We start from the raw sequence: 12,532 nt of genomic DNA, 5'->3' as shown, positions 1-12,532 counted from the left end.
CCCCCCCCGTGTCCAGTTATCCATAGCCTTTTTTTTAACAAAAGCTTGCAAACTGGGAAAAAAGGGTAATAAAAAAGATTTGTCTCCTAAAGATGTCAATTGGGTTTGCGGTTCAGAGTTAGCAGACTGTTTGCTGGACTTGTCAAACCTCCTGTAGCCCACCCCTAACTTAGGTGTCCCTAACTTACTGTAGGAGTCTGGTCCAATGTGCTGAAATGCTACATGATGCTTTTTTGTTTGCTTTTTAGTATGCTTTGAATTTGTAAGCTATGTTGCTTGTGGTAATATCAGTGGACTATACTATACTATACCATTATACTATAAAAACTATATTTTAATTATGCTGATACAAGAAGGAACATGGATAAATAAAAGGAAAATTCAAGCAGTGGCTCTGCACTAGTTTCATGTAGGATGCTGAAGATTTTTACTTTATGAATAACGTGCCTCTGGCAATTGCAATTTTAGTACAAACTACTTAAACATCTGTACAGAAGTACTACTAGTACTGTAGCTTTGGTTTCAGTTTTCCTGTTAGAAAAGCAAAAGTGTCATTCACTAATGTACTAAAAAGCAGTCAAGTGAAAACCATGAAAAAGCCTCTGAGAAAAGTGCCTTTACAATATTATCAAAACTCAATGGGAGCTGTATCACAGCTACAGGGAAAGGTAAGTTGGCAGTAGTCCTCTGTCCTGGTTATAAATAATAAGTGTGAGGTATATGTAATCATATGTGATGTGCATTTGCCTCAAAATAGGTTACATTTTGTTCTTTCAGTATGACAAAATGGAGTGTCTTGTTGGTAACTAACATAATAATGATATTGTTAAATATTACTATAATTAGCAGGGCTTGACAAAACAGTGTGGCAGACCTAATTATGTCATCTGCTTCTTACAATTTGACACAGCTTGCATCTAGAGTGATCTACGGAAGCATTGTTCTTAGGTCTCATGATAGAAACCAATGCCAGTTAGGAAGTAACTTGTTCACTTGCAGAAGAGGAGATGCCAGATGTTACTTTGTTATGAACAGTAATATAGTTGTCTTAACTCTGCTGCAAAATAATTTAGCACCATACTTTCTTTTGTACCCACTAAAGAGAGTCAAAAAGTACTGAACACTTCAAGAAATTAGTAGACAAAGATGTAAATCTGAAAGCAGGAAATATTTTTTTATTCTTTATTTTAGGCAAGCAAAAAGGTACCTGGGATACAACAAAATAGGGATTCATATGCAGTATAACAGCATTCCAACAATACAAAGTACAAATCTCAATGGAGGATGGGACAGAACCCAACCTACAAACCTCCCAACAGTTATAACATACAAATACCACCTATGATTATAAAACACATACCCTTCATCAACTCCTTTTTGTAGAAAAAACGAAATAAAATTAACACAAAATGGAGGTGAACCCAGATTTGAGGCAGGCACCCCAAATCTGGAAACACAAAACTTAGTTCCAGCGGGGACATAAAAAAAAGAAAAGAAAGGAAGATGGAAAGAAAGACTAATGGTTACATAGGGAAGATCAGGAGTAGTCAAGGGAGGTATGAAATGAGAGACAGGGCACAGTCACCTTCATGGTGGAACATATGAATGGGTTCTGACATATAGATGGGAAATTTGGGGTATATCTATGAGATATAATGTAAAGGGTATGGGCAAGTATTTTGTTCTAGACTGAGCCATAATTTATTCTAGCCATTACAGCACTAGTCCACAATCCATGCCAGATGTGAGGCTCTATGATCTGGGAAACCATTCCCTCCCACTTCCTTCAACCTGGTTGTGAATTTTATGAGAACCGGTTCATTCACCCATAAAAATGCAAGGATGATAGAAAGCATGTTTTCAGGTAGGCCATAGGAAGTTCTATTGGTAATGTCTGAAGGAAGTATAAGAGTCTGGGAAGAACATTCATTTTTAAGATTCTATTGCACCCAAACCATGAAATTGAGTTGAAGCAATAGATAGGCTAGGATCACCCTCCCCAGATATCGGACATGGGATATAGCTCATCTAAATTAAAAGTGAGGTTGCAAGTGTTGCATACAATATGCAGGGAATTAAACACTAAGGGCCTCTGAATTAGCATAATCATTTTTAAGTCAACCAAAGCTCCATATATATCCAGTTTGGGTAGCAAGTTTGGGAGGGGCGATGTAAAACAGGTCGTCCCGTAGGCCAAACATATTGCATTTTTGTACAGTATTGAGCCATTTGAACTAGGCCCCATTTTAAAAAGGACTCGCCCGAGCCATTTTAAAATTCATAAATCAACATTAGATTGTAACTTATTAACTGTAAAAAGCCTTCAAATGTTGTATTGCACAGTATTGTTTCACTTGTACTAGGCCCCATTTTAAACATGAACCCCACCAGTGATTCTAAAATCAAGAAATCAACATTAGATTGTAATTTATTCACTAACCCCCTAAACAATATTGTAGTACCAGCATACTCAGTATTTATTCACTTGTACTAGACCCCATTTTATACAGGACCCACACTAGCCTTTTAAAATTGAAGAAATCAACATTAGTGTGTAATTACTTTGCTGAGTTAAATGCCCCCAAAATGTCAGTGTCTACATGCACAGTATTTAAAACCTTTACCAAGGCCATTGTGTCAACAGGAACCACCACAGCCATTTTTGAATCAAGAAATCAAGTAAAGAGTGTACCTATTTAACTGAAAGAAGTCCCCAAAATATTCTAGTGACCATGTGAATGCTCATTAAACACTTTGACTAGGTCACTTTGTCAAGACCCACATAAGTCAGCTTTTAATATAAACATCAGCATTATAGTGTACTAATTGCACTGACACCCCCCCAAATTTTATAGTGAGTTTGTGCAGTCTTTAAACACTTTTTCTAAGCATTAAGTCCACACCCCCTTTTTAATGAAATCTAGATTAAAAAAAGGAAAATGTGCAATAAAAAATCGCTAAAAAGCTAAGCAACAAAACTGCAACTGAGGTATATCTCCCTGCTATGGGAGTGTGTAAAATACAGTGGAGGAAAGTTATCAAAACTGGAGCAGACAGAATCTGGAGCAGTTGCCCATGGCAACCAATTAGCATCTTTCTTCAGTTTGCTCAGGTAAGATTTGAAAATGAGACAGAGAAGCTGATTACTTGCTGTGCAAATCTGCTCCAGATTTTGTCTGCTCCAGTTTTGATAAATTCCCCTCAGTCTGTCTGTGACTCATTGCAAATATGGAAGTTTTCAGGAATGACCACCAGCATCTAACTGTCCTGGAAACAAGCTATAAAATCTGTTATACCACTATACACCACACCGTTACTATGTCTTTGACTCAATTTAAGTGTTAAGTGATTTTAAAAACGTACGATCTGCCCATCTTGGACAGGCAGATCGTACTCTCGATCATCGCAAGCCCGCCCCACTGAGGGGTGGGCTTACGATGACTGCAATGAGGGGCAGGCTTAAGATGACGGCAAACGGGCTATGTGCGCGTGCGCACACCGGCCCGTTCGGCAGTTGTCGAACCAGCAGGCCACTAACTCGCCGAGAATCATACGATTCCCGGCGGGTTTTCTAGCCTGCTGGTTCGACGGAAGACGTGCGACCGTACAGTAGAAACGGTCGCACGCCTTGCATACACTGCACGATTCTCGTACGATTGCGGGATTTCCCGCGATTCTCGTACGAGAATCGTGCAGTGTATGGGCACCTTGAGAAGGACAAAAAGGTTAATTTAATTTATACAATACTCTTATCCTTTATGTTCCACTGACCTCAACTGGCTGTAAATTGTTATCTTAGAAGTCAGTTGTTCTAAGCAACTAATCTGTCACACCTGTACTGTTTATCTCTAATTAAAAGATTGAGAGACTACCCTAGATGATACTGAAGATATTTTTTTTGCCTTAGCTGCATTTGAAACTGTGGGATTTCCCCCTGGCGAATTAACCTAAACTGCATAACTGTAAGAATCTGCAAAGATTTGAATAAATTAAAGCACTATATGTCTTTTTAAAATGAGTATTGTCAGCTTGATGAGACCCTGCTGATCAATGCATTTATTTATGAAAAAAAGTAATGCTCTTTTTGGAAGGATTTATGTAAATATAATTTCAATTTCATCTTAAGAAAAACAACAAAATAAATGGTATAATGTAAAAAAAGATAAAAGGAAGCATAGGATTATTGTAATTATGTTAACTAAGACATTTGAAATCATGAATATATTAAAATAATTGTAAATTAGGAGGCATAGATGGCTAATGACATGTCCCTGTCACTAAGGGGTCTATTCACTAAGCTGCCGCAGGCAGCCGAGTGAATGACCGACCTAAAGCGAAGTGAGCCCACCCGAAGTACAGAAGGAGTTCAACTCAGCCGATCCAACATCTGGATCGGCTAAGCCGAACCTCCGACAGTCTACTCGCTGCTGTTCGGTCTATTCTTATAGGTGCCGAACAGCAGTGAGTGAATAGCTGTTCTGCTCGGTCTCTCTGTGGTACCGAGCAGAACAGAAAAATAGTTTAAAAAGTAGAAAAAAGAAAAAGAAAACGATTGTGCGGAGCTAGCAATCACAGCTAGCTCCGCCCAACTGTTTTCTATTGGCCAGCGATTCTGCTGCCGTCAAAAAAAGAAAAAAAAACTCCAGGAGTCTCCCGCTCCCAGCCGCCAAGGAGAGAAACACTGCTTTTTCTTTTTTTTTCTTTATTCTGACACGGCACCGTGTCAGAACAGAAAAAAATATATACATTTTTGGCCATAGGAATGCATTGCTACATTCCTATTGGCTATTTCAATTTACAATAGCCAATAACAAACTAGCTATTGTACACACCCCCTGCTGCTGTATGAAGCTACGGCTAGATCCTTCGGCTGCTTCGTGAATAGACCCCTAAGAGCCCTTATATAGTACAGCCCTTTGTCTAGGAGATAAACTGCCTCCATTAATCAAGAGTAACACACTTTCCTTATTAGTTTTCAAGCTGCATCTTGTTTTAGGTTATGCACTGTGGTGCCAGGAAATGTACTATGACATAACAGAGATGTTACATAAGGTACATAAGTAAGCCTATCTACACAATATGTTGAATATGTTTAAATGAATGTAAAAAGAAACAGATTCTTCCCACGAATACCTATATTGTGAGGAGATTGTCCACCACCCAGATATTGACTCCTCTGGTTCCCTCATTAGGGAAGTAATATGGAGATGGCACGTTTTTAACTATTATGTTGTTATGGTTTATCTTGTGTTCCATTTAACCTTCCTGGCGGTATTCCCGAGTCTGGCTCGGGGTGAATTTTCCACTTTTTGGTACAAAATTCCTTACATAATCATACCGCCAGGGAGGTTAATGTGCTTTGATCTATATTTGCTACAGGTGCAGTCTGCGTACTAGTGCATGATTCATGTTACCGGCCGATGATTGCACTTATTTGTATTGTATTATCTGATACTTAATAAAAATTGACATGCTGAAAAAAAAAGAAACAGATTCAATAAAAAGTATGCGAACACATTGTTTTCAATTACAAATCTGATATGCATGAAGTATACTGTATAAAGAAGAGCATTTTTTTCTAATATGAATTAACTTAATGCGTTAATAGAGACTTGCCAATGATTTCTTAATAGAAATGTAAATTTGTCATTTCCTTAGAGCTTGAGGAACAGAATGTGCTTAATAGTTTTATTTGTATTTTTTTACATTGGTGGATGGACCTACAAAACTTCTGTTATACAAATATCTAGACATAAAATCTCAATGTACCCGTGAAGATGTCATATACTAAAGAATCTTTAGTAAATGGATAGGGAACAAGGGGTACAGCTGCTATATGGTGTAGACAGCAGTCTTTTCACCACTTGTATTGCAACTATCTCATCATCGTGGACATTGTTTATTTTGTTTGGCATTATTTCTGCTGTATCCATGTCCAATATTCCTCTTTTTTGGTGGTGGCTGCTTGAGTAGTACCAATTAGATTTCTAAAGTTAAAATTTGATGAGAATAATAGGCTAAAAAGACCTACATTTATCTCAGGTTGCCCATTAGTCAGACAGTGGAAATAAATTGCCAGTTCTTGTAACCAGTAAGGTATTTAGGTAAAGAAACTCTTACAAAACAAGCTAGTTATTTATGTACTAAAGTACACTGGGTTAAGAAATGGTAACATTTTGAAGGATTTGATTACCTAGAGCACTGAGCTGACTTTTCATTGGGGTGCAATTTTGTGAAGTTGGGTGCACTCTTAAATACACAAAATATAACTAGATATTAACATTTAATAACAATAAAATAATAACATAATTATTGTTGATCTCAGGAACATTTGATTGCCTTATGGGATTAAAAATTATTTTTTATCCCTGTTGGAGTGAATTGGACCATGGCGTATAGGGTTTTTGTGCTTCCCTCAGATAAATGGTGGGTGTAGGGCTCTGTTTATGGAGGTTTCCTAGTTATTTAATCATCTTTCTTTTTTTTTTCTTCTCTATTGGTTGAACTTGATGGACTTGTGCTTATTTGTTTTCACATATATTTTGGCTGTTAGCAATTGTCATACAAACCATTACTACAGGAAGATGGCATCAAGTCATATACAGATAGATGGAATTATGCATATGGGACTTGAAAAACAATGAAACACTGTTTCTCCACTGCCACCCAAATGTTTCTGAAGACATTCTAAAACTGTTGTTTACACTGAATTATTATAGAACATTAAGTATGCCACATGCCCAATGATTATCTGTATCATTTATTATATGTCATTATTCTTTTTAGGGGGCTGTACTAACACCAACAATGGACCACACCATGTCAATGCAACCTGCCAGTATGATGGGCCCTCTAGCACAGCAAATGAATCACCTCTCCTTGGGGACAACAGGAACAGTATGGCTTATATGACTTATAACTACTTTGATGATAGAAAGCAATAACATTCTCAGTGGCTGTAGACAACAATGTTAACATGTTTGCTTTGTGGCTTCAATTTTTTTCTTATTAAAAGTGTAATCTCAGCCTTACTTTTGAGTAACCTCACAATTTTGCAGGACATCACTATATGGTATGTCATCAAACAAGAAAATAGAATAACATATTGCCCTTTAAATATAGAACATTTAATATTAGAAATATATTAGAAATATTAGGCCATTTATATAGAACCTTTAAAAACACAGCCCTTTACATACTATTTTTTTTTTTTGCATTAGTCCCTGCCATCAAAGAGCGTACAATCTGAGATCACTATCACACATTCACACACAATTTAGACAGGAGCCAGTTAACCTACCAGCACATCTTTGAAGTTTGGGAGGAAATCAGAGTACTTAGAGGAACCCCACGCAAGCAAGGGAGAATATGCAAACTCCATGCAGGTAGTATCATGGCCAACATTCAACGTGAGAACCCCAGTGTTCCAAGATAGAAGTCCTGCTTTTCTGATAGGCATTCATCCAGTAATGTGCATGAAATCATCCTGTTTTTTTAAAATTTCCTTGTTGATGATTGGAAATTCAAAGTGCACACAGCTTCATTTTATTTACTTAGCTAAGGTAACGTTCACTTTACAAAGCAAATTTTTTATGTGTTATGTGGACAGCCTTTACACCTGAAGTAAATCAACCCCAGGGAAATATTATTGAAACCCATGAAACATTGGATGATGTACATGGGTACCCTAAAAAGCCATTGGTTAAATGATTTCCAAACTTTTCACACAGACAACCTGATGCAAAAAGCTTGAGTCATATGATGTTCAATAAGTAACATCTTTAAGCCATTTTACTAGTCTACTATTGTTTTTAATGAGATTATTATTGATAAAAATGCATCATCACAGATAAGGCCCTTTTTTTATTTTCTTCTGACTAATATCATTTGTTTTCTAGTACATGACTGCTGCTGCACCTATGCAAGGGACCTACATTTCCCAGTATACTCCTGTGCCTCCATCAACTGTTCAAGTTGAGGTAAGTTGATCCAGCTAATGATCTATTTCCAAATGTTTCATTTTTTTAGAAAAACAAATGATTTTAACTTTGGAAATAGCCTATAAATGTGTGCTGATAGCTCATTTTAGATTATGTAGGTGGTGCTGCCCGAGTTTGGAGTAATCTAGTATCAATATGGGGTTTATTCACTAAGCTGCCGTAGGCAGCCGAGTGAATGACCAGCCTAAAGCGAAGTGAGCCGAACGCTGTTCGGCTATTCACTTCAGGCTGGTACGGCCGTACATCGGGTGGCTTGGCGTGGCTTCGGGTGGGCTGAACATGCACAGCATGTTCGGCCCACCCGAAGTGCAGAAGGAGTTCGACTCAGCCGATCCAACATCTAAGCCCAACCTCCGACAGGCTACTCGCTGCTGTTCGGTCTATTCTTATAGATGCCGAACTGCAGTGAGTGTATAGCTGAGCAGCATTCGGCTCGGCTGTTCTGCTTGGTCTCTCTGTGGCACAGAGCAGTTAAAAAAGTAGAAAAATAAAAATACAAAACGATTGTGCAGAGCTAGCAATGACAGCTAGCTCCGCCCAACCGTTTTCTATTGGCCGGCGGTCCTGCTGCCGTCAAAAAAAATAAAAATTTTGGCCGTAGGAATGCATTGCTAGATTCCTATTGACTATTTCAATTTGCAATGGCCAATAGCAAACTAGCTATTGTACCTGTCCTCTGCTGCTGTCAATCAGTAGTGGGGACCTGATGGAGAACTGCAGCAGAGGGCGGGTGCAATGCTAGTTTGCTATTGGCTATTTCAAATTGAAATAGCCAATAGGAATCTAGCAATGCATTCATATGGCCCAAAATTACGGGCTATAGTGAATAGCCCGTACAGCAGCCCTTCGGTTCTACTGAACTGAAGGGGTCCTGGGGCCGTAGCTTCGGCCGATCCTTCGGCTGCTTCGTGAATAGACCCCTATGTATGCAGTGAGAACTGTGTCTACAAATTTTACATTAAAGCATTTCTATAGCCAAACACGGATCTTCCACTACTCCCACCCAATCCCTTAATCATAAAGTACATTTCTTACATATGTAAGTCTCAACTATTATGGAATCAGAATCCCATTGTGACATTGTGGTCATGTGATCTGTGCTGAAGGCAGCTTAGAGGATCGATTAACCAATCAGCAGCTAGGTTTGACTTCTACTTCTCTATTTCAGCAAAAACTGGGTTAAAAATCACTAGAAGGGTTATTATTATAGTGAATAACCGAGTCGAAGTGAACTAAGCTGAACAGTGTTTGGCTGTCCACTTTGGCTCTGTACTGCTGATTTCAGCCATACATCGGCTGTCTTCGGTTGAGCCGAAGTGCAGAAGCAGTTTGACTCAGCTGATCCAACATCTGAAGCTTCGGCAGGTAAGTGCATAACCCTCTAGGTTTTTAAGCATGTGACCTATCACTGTGGAATGTAGTAGTTTACCAGGGAAAGATGTAACAATTTACCTTCCATCTCCAGAGGCAGGTAAGTTGAATATAAACCCCAAGTTTATGTGCTGCTTTTTTAGCATTGTCCGTGAAGAAGATCAGGCTGAAGTATAGAGGCAATCCAGTGCCTGAAAAACCAAGCTGGTATTTTTAAGGCTTATATTCTTTAAGGTCTATGCAAGAGGTATGCAGGAGACCATGGGGATCTTTAATTTTCTTGGGTAAAATAATGAAATTTAAGGGTCTTAACCTGTCATTTCTATTTTGCTATAAATACACTGTTTTAATTTTATAGGGTGTTGTCGCTGATACCTCCCCTCAAACGATACCATCTTCATCACACGAAGCCAGTGGACAGCAGCAACAAATATCGGTAGAGACCAGCAATGAACATGCATCTGCATACTCCTACCAACAGTCTAAGTAAGTATTTGGTAATGTGTCATACTAGATACAGTTAAAAAACTTGGCCTGACAAAAGCGTTTCTTAGGTAGCAGTCTAGTCTTAAAAATCAATCTCTCACACAACTTATACAATTATTTGTAGGTGCCACAAGGTGCCCACACTTTAGCAATATTGCTTAATTAGGTTACACTAAAAGGATCTGTGATCTCATTGCATTCCATAGGGTCTCTCTACATGTTAAAGAAAACATAAACAGAACATAGCCAAAGAAGATGCTAACAGTGCAGTTAGTGTTAGCTGATAACTAGCCTCCTAAAGGCTATAGCGTAAAATATAAATCATCATACTTTTGATTTTGTATTGGAAACAAAACCTAAACATTTTGGTATCTTAAGAGATAGTAAAACCCCAAATATAGTAACTATCTTAGTAAGACATATTTATTAGGGGTCCTGGTTCTCTTAACCATTTGAAGACCAGGGTTCCCCTTTCCTGTTCAGGCCATTTTTTGGTATTTGGTGCTGAGGAATATATGTCTTTCACAGACATATATTCAGTCATGCAACACTGAACCAAAATTAATTTCATAACATTTTTTGGGACAGCTATAGCTTTATTTTGGTGGTATGTAATTACCACTGGGTTTTTTTTTGCTATATAAAGAAAAAAGTACAGAAAATGTTGGAAAAAACTACTTTTCCTTACATTATGTTATTAAAAAACAGTTATTACTACCCAATTTTTTAGTAAAATTTAAAAGATGGGGTCATGTTGGGTAAATAGACATCAAATATGTCAAGCCTTAAAACTGCATGCACCCACAAAATAGCAAAAAATGACCATACCCCAAATTGCCCATAGGCGACGCTTTATAAGCTTTTAACGCTTAGTTTAGTGTTAACAGTGATTGATGGCTCTATATTTATTGCTCTTACTCCGATGTTTGGGGCTGATATGAAACATGTGGCACAATTGTTGTTTTCCCATGTACGTGCACCCGACACATGTTTGCATCTGTATGTGCATGGGGGCGGGGACATTAAAAATTAAATTTTTTATATATGACTTTTTTTTAAAACATTTTTTCTACACCTAAATTTATTGATATCACACAGGGTAACAATCCCACTATGTGATAGCTCACATACAGCGACCGAACATCTTTTTGTAGACATTAGGGGTCTATTAGAACCCTAATGTCACCTATGGTCCCCAAAGAAACTGATGAAGCAGCAATCTGCTTCACCAGCTTCTTTGCCAGCTACAGCAGCCAGAAAAATGGCAATACATGTCACTTCCGGGTCCAGTGATTTGGGCAGAGATCGGTTGCTGGGAGTATGCGGATCTTCCTCTGATCTAAGAGTACAGACCCACTATTCCAGTCCCAGGCCCGCATGGGGGATAGCCCGTGGTGGTGGAGGGGTAGCGCACACTCCCATGGAACATACAAGTGATTGGGCAGCTCTACGGCCGCCCAAATGCTTGTATGTAAACAGTCATCGCTGGCTGTTTAAAATGCTTTAAAAAGGTTTAAAATGTCCACCCACATTTAAGCATCTGCCATTCACCCATTTATTTACAATCGACTGAGTGACAGGGGGTTAATATCAGTCACAGGTTCACTCTGGTTTTTTGTCAGCTATTTAAGCCATGTAGTGGAGATCAGACAAGGCAGAGGTAGTGGGCTTTCCTATATTACTAAACTGTTAAGCCATTGTTGACAATTTAAGCTAGCATAGCATAACTCAAGCAAAATGCATGTCTGATTGCATAACATGAGAGTCATCAATGGTTTATTACAATGACAACATCCACTTACAATGTTTCCCACTCTTACTGAGGCCACTAAATTGTTTTTTTTTGTTGGCATCTCCCCCTAGTATTATCAGTCTTTCTTGAAGGGCTGAAAATAAAAGCAACACATAGTAGTCATGACTGACACTCAACATATATTTGGCAGTAAAATTAATTTTGCTTTATTGCTACAGGTTACCAAAAAGTGGGAATTGATGCATGCCTATTTAAATATTAAGCAGGATATTGTGTCAATGAATTTACCCTGTATGTTTAGTAGCTGTATTGTGTGATGCTGAATATTTACTTTAAACACATTGAAAATGTTGAATGTACTATGTTTCTTTTTGCAATATATTTTGCAGACAATAAACAGGACTGAGAAATGTTGGTCAGAAAACCTTGCCTTGAATGGATACACTTCATCTAGAAGTTGACTTCCAGTTTGCACAGGCATCAGACAAAAGCTTTTTTTTTTCTTTCATTTTTCTACCTTGCTCAAAAGTGTTTTTTATGTGCCGTGCAAAAACACACTAAAAACAAAAAAAATAAAAAAACAAAATTATATAAAACAAGAAAAAAAGTTCTGTTATGTTGACAATTTTATTTTTGTTACTCTTTTCGTAATGAACACATCTGAGGACAACATGCTGCGTTATCCTTCCAAGAGCATTGCAACATGAAGACGTATTTTGGGAACAGTAAAATGAGTATCAAGGGGAAGCATTTCTGACATCATCATAACTGTCTTCCTTGATAATTAAGCTATCCATTTATTTCATTTATTTTATATTTTTTTGTCCATAGGAAAGATTACCTTGAATTCTAATTGCCTTAATTTTAAGGACATCGAATAAACCCAGAGCAAAAGAATAGCATCTGGATAGAACAAAAGGCA

At 38.0% G+C, this 12,532-nt stretch overlaps 1 protein-coding gene across 1 annotated transcript in view; it reads left to right on the top strand.

The window, feature by feature from the left end:
* LOC108792235 (RNA-binding motif, single-stranded-interacting protein 3-like) overlaps positions 1-12,156 on the top strand; it is a 132,458-nt gene extending 120,302 nt beyond the window's left edge. Inside the window, exons 9-12 of the mRNA XM_018562971.1 lie at positions 6,787-6,897; positions 7,899-7,979; positions 9,730-9,857; positions 12,000-12,156. Coding sequence (XP_018418473.1) covers positions 6,787-6,897; positions 7,899-7,979; positions 9,730-9,857; positions 12,000-12,006 — 327 coding nt within the window. The 3' untranslated portion in view covers positions 12,007-12,156. The remainder of the gene's footprint in view (positions 1-6,786; positions 6,898-7,898; positions 7,980-9,729; positions 9,858-11,999) is intronic.
* Positions 12,157-12,532: the final 376 nt, after the last annotated feature.

This window comes from Nanorana parkeri, unplaced genomic scaffold, assembly GCF_000935625.1.
Source record: "Nanorana parkeri isolate BGI_ZX_2015 unplaced genomic scaffold, ASM93562v1 scaffold618, whole genome shotgun sequence".
Lineage (NCBI taxonomy): Eukaryota > Metazoa > Chordata > Amphibia > Anura > Dicroglossidae > Nanorana > Nanorana parkeri.
This window is presented reverse-complemented; position numbering and strand designations above follow the sequence as displayed.